General features: G+C 45.4%; 1 protein-coding gene across 2 annotated transcripts in view; it reads left to right on the top strand.

Annotated features, from left to right (window-relative positions):
* The window catches only part of SLC11A2 (solute carrier family 11 (proton-coupled divalent metal ion transporter), member 2), a 62,309-nt gene that overhangs the window by 10,058 nt on the left and 26,049 nt on the right, over positions 1-26,202 (top strand). For both annotated transcript variants that reach the window (XM_015420720.1, XM_015420721.1), the window contains exons 2-12: positions 1,553-1,677; positions 4,192-4,317; positions 6,732-6,851; positions 11,282-11,388; positions 13,902-13,972; positions 16,178-16,245; positions 17,917-18,072; positions 19,665-19,823; positions 21,114-21,200; positions 22,727-22,846; positions 24,620-24,769. In XM_015420720.1, the coding sequence (XP_015276206.1) occupies positions 1,553-1,677; positions 4,192-4,317; positions 6,732-6,851; positions 11,282-11,388; positions 13,902-13,972; positions 16,178-16,245; positions 17,917-18,072; positions 19,665-19,823; positions 21,114-21,200; positions 22,727-22,846; positions 24,620-24,769 (1,289 nt within the window). The remainder of the gene's footprint in view (positions 1-1,552; positions 1,678-4,191; positions 4,318-6,731; positions 6,852-11,281; positions 11,389-13,901; positions 13,973-16,177; positions 16,246-17,916; positions 18,073-19,664; positions 19,824-21,113; positions 21,201-22,726; positions 22,847-24,619; positions 24,770-26,202) is intronic.

Here is a 26,202-nt window from a genome sequence, read left to right as displayed (position 1 = left end):
ACTTCTGATTTACAGATTGTTGAATTGCATGTCAGGCAGCTTCACATCCTTCTGCCCTCTCATGCCTGTGACTTGCCTTGCTCTCACTGCACTGCTGCTTACTGCTGTTGGCTTTCATGCTCCAAATCAGGAGAGGGAAAGGGAGACATCGAAAACATCCCAGTCTCAGGCGTTTCTGACAATTACACATGTGGAATCTGCACGTGTACCAGACTTCACCTTTCTCTTGTGGAAGCATCCCAGCTTCTTTTTTTCATACCCCTGTGGAGCAGTCAGTGAATGAGGAGCAACCTTCTGTTGTATAAATGCTATACCATTACACTTGTAAACACCATACGGACTTCTTAAAAGTTTTAAGCAGAATCCTGGCTCATTGTTGAGGGGTAGACCAGGTGACCACTTGCAGTCATTTGCATCCCTAGAATCCTTATGTAAAAATGGTGTCTTGTGGTGCCCTAAAGGAGGGGTCCCCAACGTAGTGCCTGCAGGCGCCATGGCACCCTCTGGCACCTTTTGTGGTACCTTAAAGCAGGGGGCACCATGGCACCTGCTGACATGTCTTTTGGCACTCACCAAGTGGGTTTAGCCAGGTAGGGCTTTTGCCCAGCAAGGCTTCTTACTAACTATTAGAGATTTGATTTGGCTGTGCAGATGTTTTTAAATGTTGCTTTGGGAGCAGCTGCGTGACTGAAGTTGAGCTGTGGCAATCAGTTTGTGGCTGGCTCAGCCTCCTGCGGCAGCCGTTTTGTTCCTGCACCTACCATGCTGTGTCAGAATTCCAGAGATGTCCACAGACTCAAAAAAGGTTGGGGACCCCTGCCTTAAAGACTAAGAAAACCTTATTCCAGGATAATCTTTTGCATGCCGGTGACCACTTCTTCAGATACAGCAAAGGCTTTCTCACTAGGGAGCCCTTTTACGTAAAGGTATAGAAAAACCAGAAGGGAAAGAAGAGCAAGGGGGCGTGAAGGGCCATCAATACAAGGTGAGGGGTAATAGTGATCATATAAAAATCACATCTAAGCAAGAAAAATATGGAGGCCATTCGCTGGTTTCCCTAGCTTTGGTTACTGTCATAGGCGGAGAGTCCCAAGTTTTGCTAAGATTGTTAACACCTGTGATGATGAAAAGATCCCGAGTCCTTTACATAACTTGACTTTCCTTTCAAGAAAGAACCTTGGATGATGAAGGCGGGGTTGTCCTGATGAACCATATCAATGGTATTCTTATTACGCAAAGCACTTTAGCATATTTATCTCATCTGTCTTGATACCATCCTGTACGCTGGGTCACTTTGGTGGCATTTAGTGGCGGGTCACTGAGACCAAGAGACCTTGCCTGCCATTTGATTCTGTCTCTTGCAGGTCCACATGTTACACTCTGTCTGCTAAAAGTTTGCTAAGCCCTGTGCTGGCATTTGTCCTGAACCTAAAGGTCAACCCTTTGTATTTCGTGTTAGGGCTTGTTACAGCCTGATGCAGCACTGAACACTGCATCTTTCTCCTTACCTTCCGCACTATTTCACAAAACCTCTGTTGCTGATCATTTGCAGAAGATGCTTCTGGAGAGGCCGTTACCACAGTTTACAGCAATGCAACACCGCCGCCGGCTTCAGACTCTACAGATGAATTTACCACCTACTTTGATCAGAAAATCCCTATCCCTGAAGATGAAAAGGTTAGTATGACTATCCCCGATAACCACCTCTGGTTCATGGCTCTCTACCTTTGGGGGTACAGGGTATATGTGTATCTAAATAGGGTAGTAGTTCCTCAGTTGGGGGGGGGATGACACACCATGCGATGATCTGGTATGCAGCAGGAACTAAAAGGTTCCTGGAATTCCAATGTCTCCACCCGCACAGGAGGCTGCCTGCAGAATCCCTGCCTGGATTCTGACCTTGCTACTCTGCAATCATCCTCCACTTTGGGTGGGTGCTTCAGTTGCATCTTGGCATCTGGTAAGGAGGATCCTTCCGTATTCCAGCAAAATGAAGCCACTGTCAGAGGAGGCTACTTACTGTGCTTCTGCATGAGTCACGCTCTGTGGTTATTTTCTTCCAGGGTTGATCCAAGGCCAAACCAGTGACTCATGCAGAAGAACAGTGAGTGGGTTATTCGGGGGGCAGATAATTTCTAGCTCTCCCAGACTGCAAAATCTTTTTCAGTTGTGAAAGCAAAAAAAAAAGTTTCTAATTCTAGTTCTGAAACGCAGTGTGTTCTCGACTATCTGAAATGTCTGCTAAAATGGTTTTCAGTAGGCTCCCTTCTAATCTGGAAGTGGTAATTTCTGGATTCGGTCATTCTGCCCCCTTCTTGTATACAGTGTGTGTGTGTGTGTTCACCCAGCAGCCCTCCTTTTGACCTGCATTACTCCCTGTAGATGATTTGAGTCCTTCTCCTTCCTGGTTCTTGCCAGGGGCGAAACGGTGAGCAGTAATTTTCCAGGGTAAACTATTCAATGCAGTGATCGGTTGGTGGGGAACAATGGTGCTCTGTAGAAGCGGCAGCCTTTTACCTCTAGGAAAAGAGTAGATGAGCCGGTTCTTATTTATGGTCCTACCTTTTAAAATAAAGTTAGCTGTCCAGTGGAACACCTCCCTGGCTGTTTCTGTAATGGCCACAAAGACCTTCCGTCCAAAGGGCTGCAGTGTGGAATTCAAACTGAAGCAGCCTGTGTCAAGCAGAAGCGTTGTCCTAGGCTGGCCATTATTTTATAAGTCTGGAGTTCCCACTTTTTGATTCTAAACAAATAGATTTTGTTTCATACGCATGAATGTTGGCACTGGGAAGACATGGACGCTTCCTCCTCCCTTTCATCCAATTATGGCAGTTTTATATTGGGAGAGCTTAAATGTGGTGTGTTCTTTTGACATTGTCATGTATCTGGATCGAGTTCAATGTTACTGTGTGTGTGTATGTTTTTTTTGAAGGAGATGAAATTTGCATCCAGACTTAGAATTGGCTGAATGTACTATATTTCTTGCAGGAAAACCAGCTGTTAATTTTAGCAGTCTAGGGCAGTCAATCTCAAGCAATCTACTTTCTGGGTTCATTTTCCCCACTGACTTGTCTGCTCCTTGACCTATCTTCCATAGGATATACCCCAGAGATTCCATGGACATTCTAGCTGGAGGAACGAGGAGGGGTATCTTGTCCAATTCCTCTCCATACTGTAGCCCCCCCCCCCAGTTCGTGACCTTTCTTTCTATAAGGGTCCCCAGTTCCCAGCAGTGCTTTTTCACAAGGTGTTGCTGGGGCAAGGGAAAGATTTATTTTATTTACTCTATCTGTAGTCCACTTTTGTTACTGAAACTCTAGGTGGATTATACAGTGTAAAACAATGCAGTCAAATAGCGCAAGACATCTGATAAGCAATGCAACCAGAGTAGGTTTTCAAAAGTTAGAGACAATGCGGGGAAAAAGTGTTGGAGGTGCAGAAAACAGTATTACAAAAATAGAAAAACAGTGCGGTGAGAGAAAGATAATCCATAGGGTAAACAGATAATGCACTAACTTCTGTTAGCAGAATATCCACTGCCTACAATCCCTGTTCTGAAGAAGTGAGCAGTGACTCACAAAAGCTCATCCCCTGCCACAAATTTTGTTGGTCTTTAAGGTGCTACTGGGCTCTTGCTCTTTTCTGCTGCTACAGACAGCTAGCCATCTTGATCTACAACCCCTTGTGTTCTGCATGGATATCAGAACTGGTTACAGGGTGCTCATTCAATTTGTGCAGTGCATGAGGCAGACTTTATGTGCCTGGTGGACTCTGTGCATCAACAGAGACTGCACCCTAGAATGTGACCAAATCGTCTTCTGCAGCTCTAGATTGCAGGGGAAGATTAAGAGTGGTGCAGAAACTGTCCTCCGGGGAAGCTTTAAGCTTCCTAGGAATTCTGTAATTTTTCCAAAAACTGTTTGAAAGCCACTAATGTAGGTATGTGTTAAGAGAGCGTTCTTCCTGTACTATCCCACGTACATTTTATGATGCTACATTATGGAATTCTTCAATTTATAGCATGACAAGTCCCCCTGGATCTAAACTGGCAATATCTCTTCTTTTGTGTGTGGACTGCTAATCTTGTGTGTTCATGTCTTGCTTCAAGATAACTCTCTTCTTTGTGGGGGGGTGGGGAGGAACACAGAAATTTAATGCCCCATTTTTGTCTCTTCATTCCTGTTTTTAAAGCATCCCTGGTTCAGTTTTCGAAAACTCTGGGCCTTCACTGGGCCAGGCTTTCTCATGAGTATCGCCTACCTGGATCCAGGCAACATCGAATCGGATCTACAGTCTGGTGCTGTTGCAGGGTTTAAGGTAAGAAGTTAAAAGTCTCTCTGTGGAATCTGGATCCTGAGTATCTGAAGTCTTCAGTAGAGTTTCAGATCACTAAGATACCTTACTTGTAGTCCTGTGCACCGATATAGTGTTAGTTTGAACCAGCTATTTGTTGGCACTTAAACATGCTGTTCAAGGGAATTCACAGCTTGTTTAAATGGCTAGACTGTTCTGTCTCCATGGGCCATGTACCATATCTGAATAGCATTGAAACTGAGCAACTGTTGAGGTGAGTTGTCAAGGTCAGGTTAACTGGGCAGAGTATTCTCTGTTCTCTGTCCTCAACAGCAGCTCAGCCCTGGGTGTGAATTGATACTGTACACAGGTACTGTTCCACTACCACTGCTGTTCCTGTCTTTGCCAAGAGTTAGAGGAAATGGAATATCTGTTGGTACCTAAATCTGGGGTTCCACTACCACTGCTGTTCCTGTCTTTATTTCTTAATGGGGAGGGGCTGTGGCTCAGTGGTAGAGCATCTGCTTGGCATGCAGGAGGTCCTAGTTTCAGTCCTCAGTATTTGCAGTTTAAAGGCTTTGGCAGTAGGTGGTGTGAAAGACCTCTGCCTGAGACCCTGGAGAGGCACTGCCAGTCTGAGTGGACAATACTGACTTGGATGGACTAATGTTCTAATTCAGTAAATGGCAGCTTTATGTGTTCTGCTGATGGCTTACATTCCAAGTGGAAGAAAGCCAACTATTCTGGAATAAGCCCAGAACTTTTTAATGTTTTTAAAAGGGAACATTTTAGCTAAAAGGAAGAACATATGTACAGCTGAAGCAGATAGCAAAAGGATTTTTTTAAAAAACACGTCTGTAGTTAATTCACTTCTTACCCTTCTGCCTGTCCCAAGTGATCAGTGTTTGCACTCGATTGGTTATGTTATCTGAGATGGTGTACTTTTTCTGTCTTTTGCAAAAACGATACAAGGTAGTAAACGAAGTTTTATACCCATCCTCCCCTCAAAAATGTCAGTGCTAGAAGCATCAGCTAATTGAAGGCTTCCTCTTTACCACCAGCCTCTCCTGGAGACCTGGGAACTGTGGTCAAGATCTCTCTTTGAGGAGTGCCAGGGTACAAAGGCAGAAGCACATTGGCACATGTTGATGTATTCGCGGTGTATTTTTGCAATACTGTGTTTCTTTGATGGCTTAGAGCTTATGGACTGTTCATGTGAATTGCCACGCTATGCATCGCCTTAATGTCACATACATGGAATCAGAGCTGAAGATATGGGGGGGGGGAGCTCCTTATCTCCTTCAGTATCCCACCGTGCAGTTCTTTGGAAGTCTCTCGCAGTCTTCTTTCTGCTTTCCAGAGCAGGAAAGGAAGGGTATGTGGCAATTCAGGCTTGCAGAGAAATATTGATTGCATTCACAGTAACACTTCATTTCAGCATCAGAATATAACAACCGGTAGATAGTACCATTGTAGACCAGTGTTGTGGGTAAAATTGGGATTAAATGATTAAATTGGGACACAGCAGTACAGAGGGAACAATACTTGTGCATGTTGCATTTTCATTAAGTTGCATGATGCACCAAACTGTACATCAACGTTGCATGCTTTGAATACACCCATTCCTTGTCCCAGTGGGTAACACAGGCCAAACTGAGGTTGATGTGCATGCTAGTGTAATCACGCAGCTGCTGATGCTAATGACTTGTACTGGTCAACACAAATGGTAGTGCATTTGGACCCTCAGAACTCTCCTAAAACTACCATTCCCAGAGTTCTCAGAGAGTGTAGCTATATCAGTTATATGGGTTTGAAGGGCTATCCTCCCCTCCCTATTTCAGAGACTGCTGAATTGCAACTGATAATGAAGCTCAAGACAATTCATCCTCCTGGACTGAATCAAGACCTAGATTTTTACCCCCTCTGCATATCACACCTAATCCAGTCCCACCTACTATTGTCTTTCACCTGCCATTGTCATTTGCCTGCTGATGTGATTCAGCCTCTGAAATCACTCCACACTCCAAAATATAGGACAGATGGACTCACACTCTAGCTGTATCTGAAGAAGTGAGCAGTGACTCACAAAAGCTCATACCCTGCCACAAATTTTGTTAAGGTGCTACCAGAGTCTTGCTTTTTTCTACTGCTACAGACAAACACGACTACCCATCTTGATCTATCCCCTCCCTTTTGGCAGTGTAGATCCACCCAGGATGCTCGGCTTCAGCAGTGGATTGCCAAAAAAAAAGCACATGCTTTGAAAAACCACATCTAACTTCTGGCTGTAAATGATTCTTCAACCCTAGGAGTTGGATTGAATTCCCCTGGAATAGGAGATGTACTTTAGTTAGTAGACACTCTGATCTGTTGTGTTGCCTCCAGAAGACTCATTGTTCAGCCATTTTTTACCTTTCCCCCTGCACTCTGTCTTTCAGCTACTCTGGGTTCTCCTGCTGGCCACTGTCATTGGTCTGCTGTTACAGCGTTTGGCAGCGAGACTAGGGGTGGTAACAGGACTTCATTTGGCGGAAGTATGCAACCGGCAGTATCCAAAGGTGGGTGAAAACCAGCTGTGCTTGTTCTGAGCCCAATTTTGGGAAATGGGCAGGATAGAAATTAAATTTATTACAATGATCATTATTATTCTGTTGGGAACTGTGTCGTGTTTGGTACACCTTGTTGAGAGCAGAGGGCTGCCCTGTTGTTGGCCTCCCAGTGTGTGATAATCCCAGGCAGGATCATGATACAGACGATAATAGTAACTAGGGTAGGAGTCCACAACCTTGATGAGTCTGTGGGCAATTTTGGAATCTTGAGAACTGGTAGTAGACACTCCCACAAAATAGTTGCTGCGGAGGAAGTGGTGCAGCTAACCACACAATGGCTACCATGGAGATTGGGGCCAATCACAATAGTTCCAAGCCAATTATTGTTTGTTTTTATTTACAAAATGTAAATAAAGGGCCATCTAGATGGCTAACAGATTAAAAACATATATAATAAAAACACAAGCAAAAAAGAAACACAGCATTAAAACAAGTAAAACCACACATATGTCAGCGATCACTGAAAGAATGACAGACAAAGCAAAGAAGTCATCACCTGCCAAGTGTCCTCTTATGATGAAATCAGCTGTTTTCCAAATGGGTGCTCCCTGTAGGCACAAAAGTTGATGCCTCCTGGGCTCTTCTGAAGTCCCTCCTCCATTGAGGTGAAGGAAAGCTGGGAACTGACTATTTTCTTGGGGAAGCGATGCTTTGGAGAAGAAGGAAATGGGGACCATGTGGGTGGTTGTTGGACAGAAGCATGGTGGAGCAGGAGGGCTGAAGTCAGGAAGCCAAAGCAGTCCAAGGAGACTTGCATGACCACTGAGTGCACACACACTCTTCAAGAATTTTGGAGCAAAGCTTGTGTCTTCCAGACAACATTTTTATTTATTTATTTATTTATTTATGGGGGAGAGAGGGATGACCTTTCTCACTGAGACTCAAGGCAGATTACAGAATATGAAACAATGCAATCAGACACCATAAAACATTTAATGAACAATGTAATAGGACTACTAGGATTACAGTATTAGAAAACAGCGAGAACAAACTTTCTAAGGCTAAGCAAACTATAAGCAGTGCAGAAAGTGGAATTAGGGTGCAGAAAGTGGTATGCTGTAAAAGCAAGATGATATCTCAGATATCATTGCAGTAGACTACAGTCCTGTTCCATTATAAAGGTGCTCTCCTGTTTTTCTTCCTCCTCTTTACAACTCAGCCCACCCACTCCCTTCCCTTCTGATAGGCCTCTGCAGTGTTTGCTTAATTGTGGCCTCTGTAAATTACTTTACTGATCTTGGAGAATCACATCTTGCGTCAGAGAAGCCAGTCTTCAAAAGCCTGGATTTAGATGAGCGCATAGAAGATTTGTTCACTATGAAATTCCTTTGGGGGGCTTGTTTTGGTAATACACGGTTGCCTAGGGATGTGAAGCTGTTTTGAAAAACAGTCTGCCTGATGTCCCCCCCCCTTTCCGGTTGTATTGATCCCCCTTCTTTCTCTGTGCCTGCTTTACACTGGGTGGCAGGTCTTGAGAATAACACTTTGGGTGGTCTCATCTAACTGGCTTGGGAATTAATTACCCCCTTTGGAGTATTCAGATTCCTCCTGGAGGGAACCCAACCCTGAAGCAGTTACCTGCAGCTCTTTCGTTTCTCCAAATATGTGCGAATATGATCTTGATCGTGGTAGCTGGGGTTATTTCAGTTCAAGTTGAATCCCAGGTAAAGCTGGACTGGTACAATTTTTCCTGGAGCGAGTAGAAGAAGGGGTGGTCTCCAAGGTGTGTTGAATCCCCTCCCTTCCCTTTCACCTTTGTGGTGTGGAAATTGCAGCATAGTTCCTTTCCATGCTGAAAAGGTCGCATGGGAAACCCTGTGTTATGTGGCAGGAGTTTCTGGGTGGGCCAATACTGGCATGAGATGGACTCCGGGCTCCTCCCATGCAGCCTAATGCTTCCGACGCATTTTTTGTCGTGCGGGAAAGCAGTGTGAGATACAGCCGTAACCACTCAGTCATTTGCGTAGCAAATTAAAACACCAGGAATGCATTTCCTTGACACTGTACAGTGGGAGTTCTTGGCTTCCAGAGGCTAGATAGCAGCTCCCTTTAGGAACCTTCAAAACTCTTTTTCAGAGGGCCTCTGATTTGGCTGCACTGTTGATTTAAAAGGGTGACGCTTGCTTAATCGTTAGAGGGGGGGGGGATTACTTAGCAGTCTTGTTATTGTGTGTTGGTTTCTGTCTTGCCAAATCCCATGCATGTAGGTGAGTCCTGATCTCCGAAGACAGTGAGTCTTTCTTCCACAGGGCATTTGACTTCTAAAAATAGAATGCAATGGTGGGGTTTTTTTAAAAAAAAAAGTTTTGCACAAAGCGTGTTGTAACTGGCTGGTGGTTTTAATAGGCTTCTGTAGCTGTGACTTGTGCCAGGGTTTGTTAACCAGAGTTAGTGCCCAATATTAGACCAGAAGGAAAAATTAGCATAGCAAGCTTTCACTATGCACCATTGTGTTTCCAGATCTATCTGCTGCTTTTGTGGGTTTTGTAACTGTATAAATACACAATTGCTGATTTGTCTGCTCACTTGGAAGGTAAGGTATTGCTGTCTCTAGTGTGGTAAAAAGGAGCAGAGGTACAGATAATGGGTTTCCCTCTTCTCTGCTCTGCACTGTCCTATCTTGTGCCTCAGTTTCTCACACAGATTAAAGAAGATCTGGAAAAGTAAAAGAATGTCTCCCCTTCCCCCCAGTTATGGATACTGTTTCTCCATCAGTCTCAGAAGTTAAGTGAAATAAAACAGGAGTCCAGTGACACTTCAAAGACTAATACAATCTATTCCAGCATAAGCTTTTGTAAATCAGAGTTCACTTTATCAGATGCATTGGAGCATGTCTCCCTCTGACCAATCTGTATATACAATAGAAAGGTGATGGTGCGGGGGTTGCAAAGGGAGGCCAGTTCAAAACAAAATCTGGTCCAAAAAGTAATCGGTTCACTGATCAGTAATCATAGAAAAGAGCAAGAATCCAGTAGCACCTTAAAGACTAACAGAATTTGTGGTAGGGTATGAGCTTTCATGAGCTCACTTCTTCAGGTATATCAAGAAGTGGACATTGACTCATGAAAGCTCATATCCTACCACAAATTTTGTTAGTCTTTAAGGTGCTACCGGACTCTTACTCTTTTCTGCTGCTACAGACAGACTTAACAGGACTACCCATCCTGATCAGTAATCAGTGGGTGTGACACACGCCCAGCTGTTGTTAAATAGGCAAAAATGTTACATGTTGAAATGAGATGAGCAGATACACTAGGACGTTACAGAGATGTAGATGAAGTAATGAACATATTGTTAGGATATGCAAAATATTAGCAAGCTGTAGTGAGTTAGGAGGCAGCCTGAATTGCCCTGATTCGCCTAAGCTTATGAGAGCTTGGAAGCGGAGCTGGGTTTGCCCTGGATAGTGCTTGGATGGGAGAACACCAAGGAAGACGAGTTGCTCTGCAGAGGCAACTAGGACTAGACACCTCTGCTAATCTCTTGCTCTCAAAACCCCACGAAGGGTCGCTATAAATCGGTTGTGACTTGACAGCTCTTGATTTAGTGAGGCCCCTGCCACACGCAGGGGAAAAGGCGCTAGAAGGCGCGGCTTTTAAAAGCCGCGCCAATGTTGACACAGCGCAGCGGGATCTCACGGATCCCCTGGCCGTGCCGCCGTTTCTCCACGGCGCGATCAAACGCCGGGGAGAAAACACAGCCCTAACCGGGGGCCGGCCGAACTGCGCATGTCGGAGCATGCGCAGTTCGGCTCCGGGCCGGGGTTGAGCCGGCGATCAGATGCCCGGGAAGAAGCGCCGCGTCCACTTGAACCACCGAGGTAGGTGGTTCATTTTGCGGCGGTTCTTCCCGGGTTTGGGCCAGTTCAGGTGCGGAAGCAGAACGCTTCCCAGATGTGGCGGTGTGATCGCGCTGCTTTGATCCGCCCCCAAACTGGCCCGCAACTGGCCCAAATCGCCGCGTGTGAACGGGACCTGAGTCAGGAATTCTAATTCCCTGTTAAGCTCCAGTGGGTGTATTTGTCATGAATGTGTTCATTCTCATTCAGCAATTTTAAGTTGGTTCTCCCTTTGAAGTTCCCTTTTCCAGAGAGTATAGTTTTTTGTGCTGTTAGGTTTCAGTTGGACAGTGTTTTTGACAATAGTGTCAATTGGAATGAAAGCTTTTCAAGTCTGAAATATTCTGAATTTGTTCTCTTTATCCTTGAACCATTTCATTTATTTCATATCCTTATCTGCAGCTCAGAGCCCTTCAAAAGATGAATGAACTACCTCCCCCCCCCCACCAGCTTGACAACTTCTAAACAGTGGGGGAGAGGGAGAAAAACTGTGGTTAGACTGAACACACGCTCTCCTTTTTCTCTCAATGTTTGTGCCTAGGTCCCACGGATTATCCTGTGGCTGATGGTGGAGCTGGCTATCATTGGGTCCGATATGCAAGAGGTTATTGGTTCAGCCATTGCTATTCACCTCCTGTCTGTTGGAAAGTAAGTCGGCTGTTTTATCCTCTGAGTTATTGGGGTTGAGGTTTAAGCATCTCCCTGCAAGTTCTGGTAGAGTCACTTGTCCCTTTTTGCACCAAGAAAAATAATTTCTGCTCTGACTGGCAGCAGCTCTTCAGGGTCTCAGGAAGAGATTTTTTACATCGCCTATTACCTGATCCTTCCAATGGGAGATGCTGGGCATTGAACCCGGGACCTTCTGCATGCAGAGCGGATTCCCTACCACTGAACTAATGCCTTTCCAGTACAAAGATGAGGAATCCAGGTGGGTAGGCACCTTGGTCTGAAGCAGCAGAACAAAGTTTGAGTCCAGTTTAATTTTGGGTATAAGCTTTTGTGTGTGCACACACACTTCTTCAGCTACTCAAAGATGAGTAACGGCCTGTCTCTTTGTATAAGCTGGTGTTTGTGAATATTGAACTGCACAGGTTCTATTTCAGAATGTAGGGGGGAGGGGGCGGACTCCATGTCTGGATTCACACACACACCCCGACAGCACACGTCTGCATGCAGACGCCTAGTCTGTCAAAAAGAAGCTTTAAGCTACAACAATTTTCTTTAGCTTGCAGCCTTCCATGTTCCGAGAGGTGGCATGTTTTGAGAGAGAGAGAGAGAGAGAGAGAGAGAGAGAGAGAGAGAGAGAGAGAGAGAGAGTGAGTGAGTGTAGAAGAGTCCAGTAGCACCTTAAAGACTAATTTGTGATAGGGCATGAGCTGTCATGAGTCACTGCTCACTTCTTCAGGGGTGTGTGTGTCCTTCCTGCTCGAATGTTCCAGTGTAGGACTCCCGATTCTGGAGTCTGAAGTGCTGCTATCTTTGGAGGGCTGTACCACGGAATGTTTGAATATACATAGTTCAATTCTCTGTCTGCTACAGAAGAAAGACCCTGTTGACAGATATCTTCACACAGATGTTAAATGTGTTGGAGGACTGAGAAGTCTCAAATTAGTTTTAACTCCTGAATTTCTCTGGGCCTTAACTATCTGATGTACCTCCCTAGTCCTGTTTCTGTTACTTCTGTGTTTGTTTTTTTGTGAAACTTTGGTGCAACACTTACCCTTTATGCATTCCATAAAGTTTAACCCAGTTACCTGTGTATTCTCATTTGTGGTCTTCTGTTTTGTAGCTTTCTGTGTCTGAAACTGCTTTGTGACATTGGGGGTTTTTTAAATTCCCCATCAGAGTCCCTCCTGAAGAGTCACTTTTCCAGCAATGTCTGTCCTTGATCTATATTAATCTTGCTCTAGGGGAAACTTGTGACTTGGCCATGTGACAAACTGCTACAGCCAAACCCTTCATTCTTTCTCTGGTAGGGTTGTTCCACCCTAGTGATGATTTCAGTGTGGCCCTTCTCTGCAAAGTGTGGCCCTTCTCTGTACACATTGTGAAAGTGGGTTCGAGATGGCTGGGTCATAACCTGCACATAATGTTCTGAATGTGGCAGCACCATTGAAAATGGGAGGGTTCAGATTCAGCTAGGCACATACAGCTGTAGCAGAGAGATTGTCAGTGAATGGCTTTTCTCCTCTACTTTTGAAGCTGGAGACCTTGTACCATTTCACTCAGTAAACAAAGCTGCTCGATGTTCCTTGATCAAAGTGTTTTTCTCTTATCTGGGTCATGTATTGACTGTTGTATGGGTGGTTGTTGTTTTTTTGTTTTGCCATCAAGTCACAGCTACCCCAGGGGGTTTTCAGGGCAAGAGACTTTCAGGGGCAATTTGCCTTTGCCTGCCTCTGTGTCATGACCCTGGACTTCCGTGGGGGCCTCCCTTTCCAAATACTAACCAGAGCCAACCCTGCTTAGATTCCAAGATCTGATGAGATCGAGCTAGCCTGGGCCATCCAGGTCAGGACTCTGTGGTTCATATTGTATTTTAAATTGATCCTATCTTGCAACTAGCTTTGGGGCTCGTTGTGACCTAAAAAGTTGGGTTGTAAATGTTTTACTAATACTGAATTAGGCCTCCCCTAATCTCTTGCCTCCAAGCAGGATGCTTGGCAGCCTGAGCAAACAAAACCTTGAGGTCCATCTACACTCTTCTGCATGGTTATGATTTCTCCAGAAATGGTGATGAAGTCATCCCCTATAATGAGAACAGAGGCGAGAACAGTAACATGGACATGGGGGGGAGAGAAACTGGGGGGGGGGGAGGCATTGTCTCTATGTGACAAATGATGCCTTGTTTTAATGGTCACAAAGTGCTCAAATTATTGGGGTGAGAAGCAGAAACTTTTAATGAATTTTGCAACCCTCATCACCCCCCACTGGTTTCTGAAAACAATAACTGCGGGATGGGGGTGGGGGGATCACACAGGAAATCAAACTGCTCCCTTCCCCCTGTAATTCAAGCATTTTTTTTAATAGCTCATGGTCATTAAAAAGTGGTTTCTGTATATGTGTATGTGCCCGGGGACTGCTCTGTATGTGAGGGATGCTAGTCTGAACTGCAATAGAAGAGCCTGAAATCAACAGATCCCCCTTTTGTCTTCCTGCAGGATTCCTTTGTGGGGTGGGGTTCTCATAACCATTGCTGACACCTTCATGTTTCTCTTCCTGGACAAATATGGTAAGCTCTGCTTTATTTAAACAAGTCCTTGTTCAAAGTCTCTTTCTTCCATTGTTGCTAACGGGTCATGGCACTTCTCACCAACAATGCTGAGAACGCCATTGTTAGAGTTACCAGCTCTGGCTTGAGAAATACCTGGAGATTTGGGGGCAGTGCCCGGGGAGCAGCGGGGAGGTCAGCCGTGATGTGATGTCACCCTGGTGGTGGTGGTGCAAAGTGCCGTCAAGTCACAGCTGACATGGCGAGCCCATAGAGTTTTCAAGGTAAGAGGCGTTCAGAGAGGGTTTGCCATCGCCTGCCCCCGCATCACAACCCCGATATTCCTTGGAGGTCTCCCATCCAAATACTTGCCAGGGCCATCCCTGCTTAGCTTCCAAGATCTGATGAGATTTGGGCTAGTCTGGGCTATCCAGGTCACCCTAGGACTTGTGTTTCTCCTAGGTTAAGGGTGTACCATAGAGTCTACCCTCTGAAGCTGCCATTTCCTCCAGGGGAACTGGAGATCAGTTATAATTCCAGGAGGACCCCAGGCCCAATCTTGCATTTGGCAACCCTAGCCATTTTTAGTTATCATCTAGAAATCTCCTTTATGCTCAAAGAACCTGTGCAATTTTTACAAGACCTTTGGGTGCTCACCTGACTTCAAAGAGCACGGTGCAGGAAGTTGCTTCTTTCTTTTAAATGGTAGACAGCAGAATCTTTACTGGCCGTGTGGAGTGAGTTGCCTAATTCTCTGAAGCTTCCCAACACGTTTTGCAAAGTTCGTGAATACCATTAGCATGATGTGTTGAATGGGAAGCGACCATTAATGCAAGCAAAAAAATCTCCAAACATGCAGCTTTTCCTGTTGCTGTAGCAATTGGTTATCAGCTGCTACTTGTTTCATAACAGAGAACCAGCCTTTGGAGCTTAACCTCTGGTGCCCCGTGAAGTTGTGCCTTGCATCTCTCTTGGGTTATAGTCCCATCCACTTTTTCCTTGGGAAGCCAGTCTGATTGAACTCTGTGGTCTCTGTTTTTGTGTGCATACGGGTGAGGTGGGAAGAATTTCCAGATTGTGGCTCAGATCCTCCAGAGCAGTACCACAAGCAGAACAGTTTCCATCGGTGGAGCATGGCTTTCTGGCCTCCCATTTCCACGGCCACTCCGAACGTGCTCCCCATGCAGGAGGGGCAAAAACGTAGCACTCCACAGCCAGAAATCATTCCGTCCTCAGAACTGCTGTGATAGAACCAAGCCTGTGTTTTGCATGATAAATAAGATAACTCCGTATAGCTGGGTGTTGCAGAGAGCTATTGCAATTTTTTTTTTGTTCCACCCCAGCTTTCAAATAGCAGTATTGCTCTTTCTGGGGAAAATGTTCTGCTGCCCCTACCAGCCCATCTGGGTTAGTTGGTTCCATTGTGATCAAGTGTTATGTGGTTGCCGGCCTCTGACCTCACTCGTGAGGAAAGACACAATGCTGCCTCCCCATTCATTCCGCCCTCCATGGCCACCGTTTTGTAACTCTTCTCGTTTCTGGATTTTTCTGGATCCCTATAAAGCCTGTTTCCTTCTGCTGTATTACTTAAAGGCCAAGAGTGGTGGTGTGGCCTTTAAAAATCAAGTACCAGCAAAGAGTGTGCTGCAACAGTGAACTGCTGTTTCCCTTCTTCCATTCTGGTGGATCAGGGCCTTAGCACTCTTGGTGCAGGTTCAGGGACTGGACAGATTTTTTAAATTGTTCATTTAGGTACATCTTAAAGAGGGTGACAGGGATGAATGAGTGTCCCCAACCTTTCTGAGCCCAAGGGCACCTTTAGAATTCTGACAGTGTGGTGGGCTCAATCACAAAATGGCTGCTGCCTCTTACCTTCAATCACACCGTGAAGATCCTGGTGCATTGGTGGCAGCTGCTGCCAAATTAAAAAATCTGCGCAGCCAATCAAAATCTCCAGTGGCCAGTCAGAAGCCTTCCTGGGGAAAAGTCCCACCTGGCCCTGCCCGCTTTCTAAAAGCACTTGTTGGGCACCAGGGAAGGTGACCGTGAGCACCACATTAGGGATCCCTGCTCTACAGGATGTGATGATATTACAGTTACATGAAAAGTTCTGCCAGGACTGCACAAGCAAATGCCCATTATGAAGTCATTGTATTATGCCTGTCTTGTCAGGGCACACTCAAACTTCTGGCTGCTAACCGGTGCACATGTGTCTGTCATTTTCAGGCTTGAGGAAACTGGAGGCATTTTTCGGCTTCCTGATTACTGTTATGGCCATTATGTTTGGATATGAGGTAACCCTGATTTTGAATATTGATATTGACAATTGACTCCTTTGAACATCCTGCCGGGCTTTCCTAGTATGTGGACACAACAGAAACTCTTGCAGTGCAGGAAGTGCCTCTGCCCTAGAACAGTTGTTATTAAGGTGGCCCTGATAGGTGATGTTAGCAAGTACTACTTACATTTTTGCTACTACATATGCCACTGTAGATCTTCCTCTTTCGGAGGAGTGTTTCCAACACCCACAGCCCAACGTCCTATTGCTAGAGGGCTGCTTTGCACGTTCCATGTTTCGCTTTTAGATTCTTCTACTGATTATGTGTCTTCGACAAATGTGTGTCCCAGATTGCAGCTTTCGTGAGGAGGTTCCTCAGCTATTTTGATACCATTTCCAGAGAGTAAGCCGGGGCACCCCAGCCTTTTTGAGTCTGCAAGGAACCTTTGGAATTCTGACAGAGGGTGGTGGGTGCGCCCTCAAAATGGCGGCTGCAGGAGGCAGAGCCAGCCATGGAATGGGTGCCACAGTTTACCTTCAGTCACACAGTGCAGATCCTTGTGGTGGTGTGGCAGCTACTGCCAAAGCAACATTTTAAAAAATTTGCACAGTAAGTCAAAACTCCAGTGGCCAATGAGAGGCCATGCTGAGCAAAAGCCCCACTTGGCCCCACCCACTTTTTAAAAAACACTTGGTGGGCGCCAGGAAAGGTGTCAGCAGGCGCCATGACACCCACGGACACCACGTTGGGGGTGCCTGGAATAAGCGAGCCTCAAATGTCTTTCTTATTCTTAATATGTATCCAGGGATAGAGTTCCTTGGAGAACAAAAACCAACTTCAAAATCTTAGGACTTATACTTGCTCCAGGGAACACCGAATAAAAGCATAAGACAATAAATAACATGGGACTGGATCCAGCGGGAAATTTCCACTAATGGGGGGGGGTGTTCCACTGATCCCCCCCCCCATCTTTCCTCATGCTGTTTGTGGCAGTTCCCTCTCCCTCAGGAGCAGCATTTTAGCAAGCAATTTTGGGTTGCACTGAGGGGTTGAGGCGAGGAAGTCCTGCTCTGCTGATGGAAAATCCCTTCAGTTAGCAGGCATTTTCTATGGGCTTCAAGCTAGGGTTGCCAGCTCTGAGTCGGGAAATACCTGGAGATTTGGGGGTGGAGACTGGGGAGGGTGGGATTTGGGGCGGGGAACTGATTTTGGTCATCTGGTGATCAGTTGTAATAGCTTCAGATCTCCAGGTGCCACCTGCAAGTTGGCAACCCTAATTCAAGCCCATAATTTTAAACTAAATAAAGCCCAGAGGGAGGGGAATAATCAATTGCTAAGCAGAAACGTACAAGTTCCCAAGTTAATCCATAGGTATTTAAAGTGTGGGGGGGAATGGTTGTGGGAGTGTTGTAGTAAACACTATGTGCCTAGATGAATCCAATGGCCTGGCCTCTAGCTGCTCCTTATATTCTCACTACATTGCAGGCTGTTAAAATGGATGGAACTCTTCCTTAGGGCAGATATTTAAAGTCCGACTTCTTACCTTGCTGTCCCAAGTAGCCAGGTTTCTTAACTGCCTCGGGATGTCTCTGCCACCAGAACCAGGCCTCAGCGTTGGCCTAGGCCAGCATGAAGGCCTATTGCTATCTCAGCAGGACTAACTCGCGTTCTGTATGCATTCCACAGTACGTTACAGCAAAACCAAACCAGGCCGAGCTGCTAAAAGGGATGTTTGTGCCATACTGCGATAAATGTGGCCCTCCTCAGCTGGAACAAGCTGTGGGAATCGTGGGCGCTGTCATCATGCCACACAACATGTACCTGCATTCTGCTTTGGTTAAGGTAAGGTGTATTCTCCCTACCACCACCACCACCACCACCACCAAGGGGTAGTTCTTGAGCTTTCCACATCGGAGCTGCCATCGCACAAGTCTCACAGATGCCATGACCCCACACTGGGCCTAACTTACTTCACAAGGAGTATCAGCTTCTCTTCAAAGAGTCACAATACTTCAGTTCTTGCACTTCCTGTGACTATTACAAAGCGCCCCTCAGCCTCCTCCCCACGTAGCCTCTGTCCATTTTCTGCTTGTGCTGTAGGAAGCAGAACTAAGAACAGGCCTGCGATATCCTCACAACGATTCCCCTTGGATTTATTTTTCAATGGAGGCAAAGCATCAGGAACATAAGGTGTATTTTTACATTGAGACTAGACTACTATAGACTACTATCATACATGTCACACTGCACCTGGAAACTGCCATTTGTATGCTGTCGTGAACATAAGGTGCATTTTTACATTGAGACTAGACTACTATGGACTACTATCATACATGTCACACTGCAGCTATCCACAGCACCTGGAAACTGCCATTTGTATGCTGTATAATGGTTAGAATATTGGCTGAAGAGACCTGAGGGCAAATCAGGTGTACAGATCACTGGGTGCCTTTTGGCCAGTCGCATTCTCTCAGCCTAACCTACCTCATGCGGTTGCTGGTAGGGTAAAATGATGGGGGGAACCGTGTTCTGAGCTCCTTGAAAGAAGGGTGGAGTAAAAATGTGACTTGAGGGGTACATGACAGCCAGTCTTCTTGATTGAGATGAGCTCCTGGAAATATATTGCTTGTTACCCCAGGGTCTGTACCAGCTTCCCCCTCACCTCCCGGGCACAAATCAATTCTCTGGAAAGCATCTAGCTTTCCGGAGGGCCCATGTTGAAGGGGAAGTTAGATGTACACAAGGTGTACACAAAAATGTAATTAATTTTAATTAGATTTTTGTGCACACTGTATAATAAATTTTTCTTTTGATACAATTTTATAATTATAATTATATACTTTTACTTGCTGTAGCTTGACCCTTGTACGTTCTCAGTATATTTCGAGTTGAGTTTGTTTCCCCCTTCTCCTTTGTTTGCAAGATCTAAGGGCACCATTTAATTCACCCCACTGCTTAACTTTTGATGGCTGTTTAGAATTTGCAGAGGTGCCTTCTGTTGGCTAAATACCAAGTCATGGTATGGGATTCTTTTAACTGAGCTTTTCTTCCAGCCTAGATTAGGTAAAGGTAAAGGTTCCCTTGCTCGAAAGCCAGTCGAATCCAGGGTTGCGGTGCTCATCTCCGTTTCAAAGCCGAAGAGCCAGCGCTGTCCGAAGACGTTTCCGTGGTCATGTGGCCGGCATGACTAAACACCAAGGCGCACGAAACGCTGTTACCTTCCCACCGAAGTGGTACCTATTTATCTACTTTCAATTTCTTGCTTTCAAACTGCTAGGTTGGCAGGAGCTGGAACTAGAGACGGGAGCTCACTCCATCATGCAGCACTCAGGTCTTGAACTGCTGAACTACTGACCTTCCACAGCCTGCAGTTCAGCATCTTAACCACTTGAGCCACCGCAGCTCCTAGATTACCCTGTTGCTTTTCTCTCTAGTCTCGGCAGATTAATCGGTCCAACAAGAAAGAAGTCAGCGAGGCGAACAAATATTTCTTCATAGAGTCCTGTGTCGCCCTCTTTGTCTCCTTCCTCATCAATGTCTTTGTCGTCTCGGTCTTTGCAGAAGCTTTCTTTGGTCAAACCAATGCGGAAGTGGTGAGTCTTCCTCTTTCTCCTCCTGCTGTGGCCCTTCTTTTTCCTGGAACAACTTTTAATTGAATACCAGAAGACAAGGAATTTCTGTTGCAGTAACCACAAGATCTTAGGATGAGATACAACTCTCATTGTCACTAAAGCAAGCAAACAAACCTAAAGGCGTACCTTGTTCAGTAGAACAAAGTTTGTGTGCACATGAAAACTTATACCCAGAATTAAACTTTGTTGGTCTTAGAGGCGGCACTGGACTCAAACTTTGTTCTGCTGCTTGAGACCAACATAGCCACCTACCTGAATATTGTTCAATGTAAGGGTTTCCAGAGCCGCCGCACCGCCGCGCAGGGCTCTTTGTGTAGCAGGTACTCATTTGCCTATTAAGCGACACACCCCTAATGTAGCCAATCCCCCAAGAGCTTACAGTAGCCCCTGTAAGAAGAGCTCTGTAAGCTCTTGGAGGATTGGCTACATTAGGGGTGTGTCGCTTAATATGCAAAGGAGTTCCTGCTACAAAAAGAGCCCATCATTTAAGTAAGTAATTTAGGTAAGCTGACTTTTCCATGTGGCACTGATGTCAAGAGGATGGTTTGGTCACGTCTTGACTATGAAAGATTGATTTTCCAGCGTTTGTCTCCTTTCGGGAGTCAGGACTCAACCATTTCCCTCTGCAATCAACCCTGCCTTGGATCATAGTTTGCAGAAACTTTCTGCTATCTCCCACCTGTTCCTCCTCCTTCAGACTTTGGTTCCAAGTAGACACTGGGGGGGGGGGGCAGTCTGAACTAAGCCCCTGTGGTGCTTGAAAAATTTGTTCCCTGCATCTGCCATCTAACTGAGGAAAAAGCAAGTCAGGCGAAGGAAACCCAGACTGAACTTGTTTTAAAAAATGTAACTTGTAGTGTGCCCCTTTGTGCCCAGCCAGAAAGTGGTAATAAGACTCTTCTGTCTGCATCTCACAGCCCTTTAAAGCCAGACTGGGCAGCTCTGTAGTATTTTTTTTGCAGCCCACTGTACAGGATTAGTTCTGCGTGGTGCTGTATGCTAGCATAGCACGTGAGCATCTGTGGTAATGCATCTCCTGCTGTTTATGACTTTCAGGGCCGTTCTTGTCCTTTCCATGCTTAATAGTTGTTCTTTTCATAACATGGGTTTTCTTGTGAAAGAATTGGGCTCCTTTTATTTTTAGGTTGTTCCGTTCTTAAACATGATTTCCTTCCCCTCCCCCAGCAGTGCTTCCCATTCCTGGTACTTACACTGCGAAAACTAAAAATGTCACTCTAAATCTGTTTCCAGCATAACGTGTGTGCAAATGTCAGTATCGAGCATGCTGGGCTGTTTCCACTGAACAACGATACCCTGGATGTGGATATCTATAAAGGGGTGAGTAGTGTTTTTTTGCAGGGCATTCTGCATGGGGGGGAAGGAGCAGTTGCCTTTGTACTTTGGGGCTGTTTAGCACTTGCTGCCTTTGACATTAATGGAAGCCATTGCCAGACAAGTGCCCAGAAAGCAAACATCCCTCAGTCAAAACAAGTATTTGTTTCATTTCATGCATTTTCATTTAGGACTTGTTTTATCCACTGTAGCCCCACACTGGATGGTGAAACCTTTTGCCTGGTGTTTAACAAACTGGCAACAGTTTCATCACTTGCACAGCGTAGCATAGTGGTTAAGAGCAGTGGACTCTGATCTGGAGAACCGGGTTTAATTCCCCACTCCTCCTCCACATGAAGCCTGCTGGGTGACCTTGGGCCAGTCACAGTTCTCTCAGAACTTTCAGCCCCACCTACACAAGGTGTCTGTTGTAAGGAGAGGAAGGGAAGGAGACTGTAAGCTGCTTTGAGACTCCTCAGGGTAGAGAAAAGCAGGGTACAAAACCCAATTCTTCTACTTCTACAAAAGCTCCCATGAATCAGGGGCACATTGTGATTGGGGACAGGCACAAACTGGGAAAATGCAGTTTGGTTCATAGTTCGTGGCATGCCGGGTTTGTGAACCAGGAACCATCACACACTTTTAGCTGCCAAACTGGTTTGTGAGGTTCGTGACATGGTAGAAGCCCCCCCACATGCTAGAGACACCAAACGTGCAGGGGATCTCTGGCTGACTCTCATCTACCTGCCTTCCAAGTATGGTGAGGATTGGATTTACAGGGTCTGAGTTACAGCCCCCCAAAGAAGCTGCCCCCAGGAAAGTGCTTTCTGGGGAAATGACAGCTGACAGGCAGTCATTGACAGGCACAGGTACAGGAGTGTATAGAATGGATCCTGTGCAAGCCGGAGACATCAAAGTCACAGGGGACCTCCCCCGGATGCTTCTCTACATGCCCTCCAAGTTCTACCCCCCGGTTGCTTTGAGGTTTGGTAAACATTTAGATTGAGCGGAAATAGTCTGTCTGGAAATATATCCGTTCACGAACCAGCACAAACTGCCACAAACTGTTTGAAAGTTCATGGAAAGTTCATGCCAGTTGACCTGCCATGTATGTCACTTCACAAACCACAAACCGGCCAAAATGCATCATGAACTTTAGTCCGTGAGCCAGTTCGTACCCATCCCTAATTGTGATCCGCTACTTGGGTGAGTACTGCTGTGACAGATGATCTGAGAGCCACATATGGTTCACCTGCATGCTTGGGAAAAATTTTTGTGTACTCTATGGGCTCAAGGACCCCTAGTCCTCATGGATGTAGACCCCCGAGAGGTGATGACTAAAATGTTACATCATATGACATCCAATTATGTAAAATCTGGATTGAACAGCACTTAGATCCATTACATCTTTCTCAAAATATTTGTTCGGTAAGGGCTAATGTTAAATGTTACTAACGGAAAATAATGCGGTTGAATAACACTGCAGATAAAGAGCTTACATTTATTCTTTTTAAAACCCTTCTATGTATCAGGGTGTCGTTCTCGGGTGTTATTTTGGTCCTGCTGCTCTCTACATCTGGGCTATTGGGATTCTTGCGGCAGGACAGAGCTCAACGATGACTGGGACCTATTCTGGACAATTTGTCATGGAGGTATTTGGTCTTTCTTCAGCCACAGTCATTTATATCTGTCATTGGGGGTGGGGGGTTCTTTTTCCTTGTTTGGGTTATACAGGTGCATAAAGCTTAGTTGTTGGAGCCTAGAGAATGGGTTCCAAATGTTCTCACAGAATCTCTTTGTACCAGGGCTAAGCATCACAGGGATATTGTTTTCTGGCAAATAGGACAATGCTGAATGAGCACTGTCTTAAAAACTGCATGCAAGAAAGAGACACATGGCTACTTCCTAGCAGCCACTGATTCTCATTTTGCAACAGTTTGCTCATGCAGTCCTCAAAAACTATTAATTTGATTCTTCTGCCTTCCTGTGTGATCCTGGTTATGCTGCAGGTCATGAAGTCTCAGTTGCCAGTACATTTTGAGCTAGTTTGGTGTAGTGATTCGGAGCACAGACTCTAATCTGGGAGAACCGGGTTTGATTCCCCACTCTTCCACTTGCAGCTGCTGGTGTGACCTTGGGTCAGTCACAAGTTTTCTCAGAGCTGTTCTCTCAAGGGTAGTTCTCGAAAGAGCTTTCTCAGCCCTACCTACCTCACAGGGTGTCTGTTGTAGGGAGGGGAAGGGAAAGGAGATTTTAGCTGCTCTGAGACGCAGCGTGAAGGGCGGGATATAAATCCAATCTCTTTTTCTTCTTCTATGAAATATGGGCCTTCCACTGGACTCCTGAAAGAATCCTAGCTAACTTTGCCCACCTCCTCTGTCTTTGGCCATCCCTTTAGCAATCCCAAAGTCCTATGCACAATAATCTGAACTCTACAGAGATTACATAATGGTGAAAGTAGAATAAGTCATGCACTTGCAAATGTTCGTTAACATAGATGCAGAAGGCAGATACTTTGCTTGGGAAGGTCCCAGTTTGTAGGCTGTTAAAAGCCCCAGCCTTCATTTTAAAAGAGCAAGGCAGATTTCTAGCCCTCATTGTTGTGAAAAGAAATCCAGAAGTATAAATGGGTTGTCTTCTAAGAGGCATGGGGCTGAATTGCCCTTGAACAGAACCAAGGGCTTACTCCTAACAGCCTGGAGACTCTTTCTGTGTACTGGAGCTTCTAGTCCCCGTCGTTAACTTAATGCCTACCAATAACCTTATCTCTTCTTCATTTTTGCTAGGCAGGTTATATAACTTGGTATGCATAGTACTGTCCAGCTTCTGTCCGTATGCTAATAATTTAACATAGCTTTTGCTGGAGGTGGAATTTGGTGGCTCTTTGTTCTGTCTGGACAGGTGGGATTGCACCTGCATGGAGTAATGTTTAGAACTTTCTAGAGCCAAAGCCAACAACTTGGTGATTTTATAGCCCCACTCAAGAGTGAGATGAGATGTCCATGCAATACTCAATAGGAGTGCCTCAGGTGGCAGAGTATAGTGTTCTTCTGCGCAATTCTCATTGGACAACTGTAGCAACAGTATCAAGGTCATTTTACTATATAGGGTTTTTAAGTCTCCTTCTATTTAATCCCCTGCTTGAGTTCAGTTTTGTGTTTTGCCCCTATTCACCTTTTAAAATTTGTAGGCAACCATTTTTTTCTCCCCTCTTTTGCCCCAGGAGGAAATGTTTTTAGTCCTGGTTCTCTTCATAATGTTCTAGTAGTCATTTTGTTTCAGGATGACCCGTCCTCTTTTGATCCCAGATCTTCCAAAGAGAAAAACACCTTCCTTACCGATTTCCTCACACCACTCTTTTTGTCAAGCTTGCCTTATATTGGCTCTCCATTTGTTTAACTCTTTGTCCCTCTTCCTTGCTTCAGGGGTTCCTGAATCTAAAGTGGTCACGTTTTGCTCGGGTGGTTCTGACCCGCTCTATTGCCATCACCCCGACCCTCCTGGTTGCCATTTTCCAAGATGTGGAACATCTGACTGGCATGAATGACTTCCTAAACGTTCTGATGAGCTTACAGGTGAGGGACCTGGTGAGGTAAAGCATACCATAAAAATGAGCCATGTTGCCTTGTTCCTTGACCACAGCAAAATTTAAGTTTGGGGAGACATCAGAATCCAAGTTTTGAAAGGGAATGATCATGCAAAGTGACAAAGGAAGTTCAACCACACACCCACACAGAAGAAACTTAACCATTTGGGCTCCGTTATTCTCTTCCGACGAGGCAGGGAATAACCACAGAGCAAAAGGCCTGAATGTACAAGTTCGTCTTTGTATTAAATGGAAATGGGCATCAACCCTGAGACAAGGAGATACAGACAGTTAACTGGGAATAAAAACACATCAAGGTCCTCTATCTTAGTTTTTAAGTTTTCTAATTTTATTGTGGGATGTATCTAGTCTCATTTTTTCTCTGTAAGCTATTTGAGTTTTGTTTGGGTTTGGTTTGTTTTTAAAAAATGGAAAGCATAGATCCTATTTTAAATAATGTCAAGTAGTTAGCCATGTTAGTCTGTAGGAGCAGACCAAAATTCAAGTTCAGTAGCACCTTTGAGATTAACAACAAAATTTTCCAGTGTATAAGTTTTCATGCATCAGAGTTCACTTCATCACATGAAACCTTATAGCCTGGGAAATTTTGTTGGCCTCTAAGGAAGGTGCTACTGGATTTGAATTTTATTGTAAATAAATTACTCATGAAAGCAGTTCTTCTAACAAAGAGAAAATTCCAGGCCCTTAGGCATTTCTTACTGTGAAAATAAGTACTGAAGTCCTGGGACCGATTCCAGTGTTGATATTTTCCACAGTTTCTGTACTTTTCTTGCATCATCATGCTGATGGCAGTGAAGGATTAAGGATCTGCCTGGGCTACAGTCTAAGGGTGTGCAGCAAAAAATAAAATAAAATAGGTATTTTTTGCATTCAGATATATTGGAGCCAAAAAAAAATCATTAATCCCAGTGTCTTGGGTTCCAAACATTGGTATGGTAATTGGATCTAGATTTGGGGGGTGGGGGGTGTCCCAATATTTTTTTGCTCCATTGTTCCCTATGAGGAATTTTTCGGGGCAGGGGGGGCTGGGCGGTGTTTTTAAAGGTATTGATACCAAAATTGCAGGGGAGCTGCTGGTGCCTGTCTGTGAAATAGCCCCCAAATTTCAAGTGAATTTGGACCAAGGGTCCAATTCTATAGGCCACTGAACAAGGATTCCCCAGCCATCCTCCATTATTTCCTACTAGCAGAAAAGCCCGTTGTGAAACCGATACAACGGGATCTAGAAATATGTGGTCTGTAACGAATGCATAGGCTGGATGGAGGTAAGGTAAACAGTAGTGGGTGAGGGTGGGAGGGGGGTGGGGGAACGATGGCGGCGGCGGCCGGAGGCCTCTGCATCCCGTTGCTGGCCCTGGAGTGAGTGGGGGGGAAGGGACCCGGCCTCCAGTTGCCGGCCCA

Source organism: Gekko japonicus, unplaced genomic scaffold (genome assembly GCF_001447785.1).
Source record: "Gekko japonicus isolate JY-2015 unplaced genomic scaffold, Gekko_japonicus_V1.1 scaffold1431, whole genome shotgun sequence".
Lineage (NCBI taxonomy): Eukaryota > Metazoa > Chordata > Lepidosauria > Squamata > Gekkonidae > Gekko > Gekko japonicus.
The sequence above is the reverse complement of the archived record's forward strand: the minus strand, read 5'-3'. Positions and strand labels throughout refer to the sequence as shown.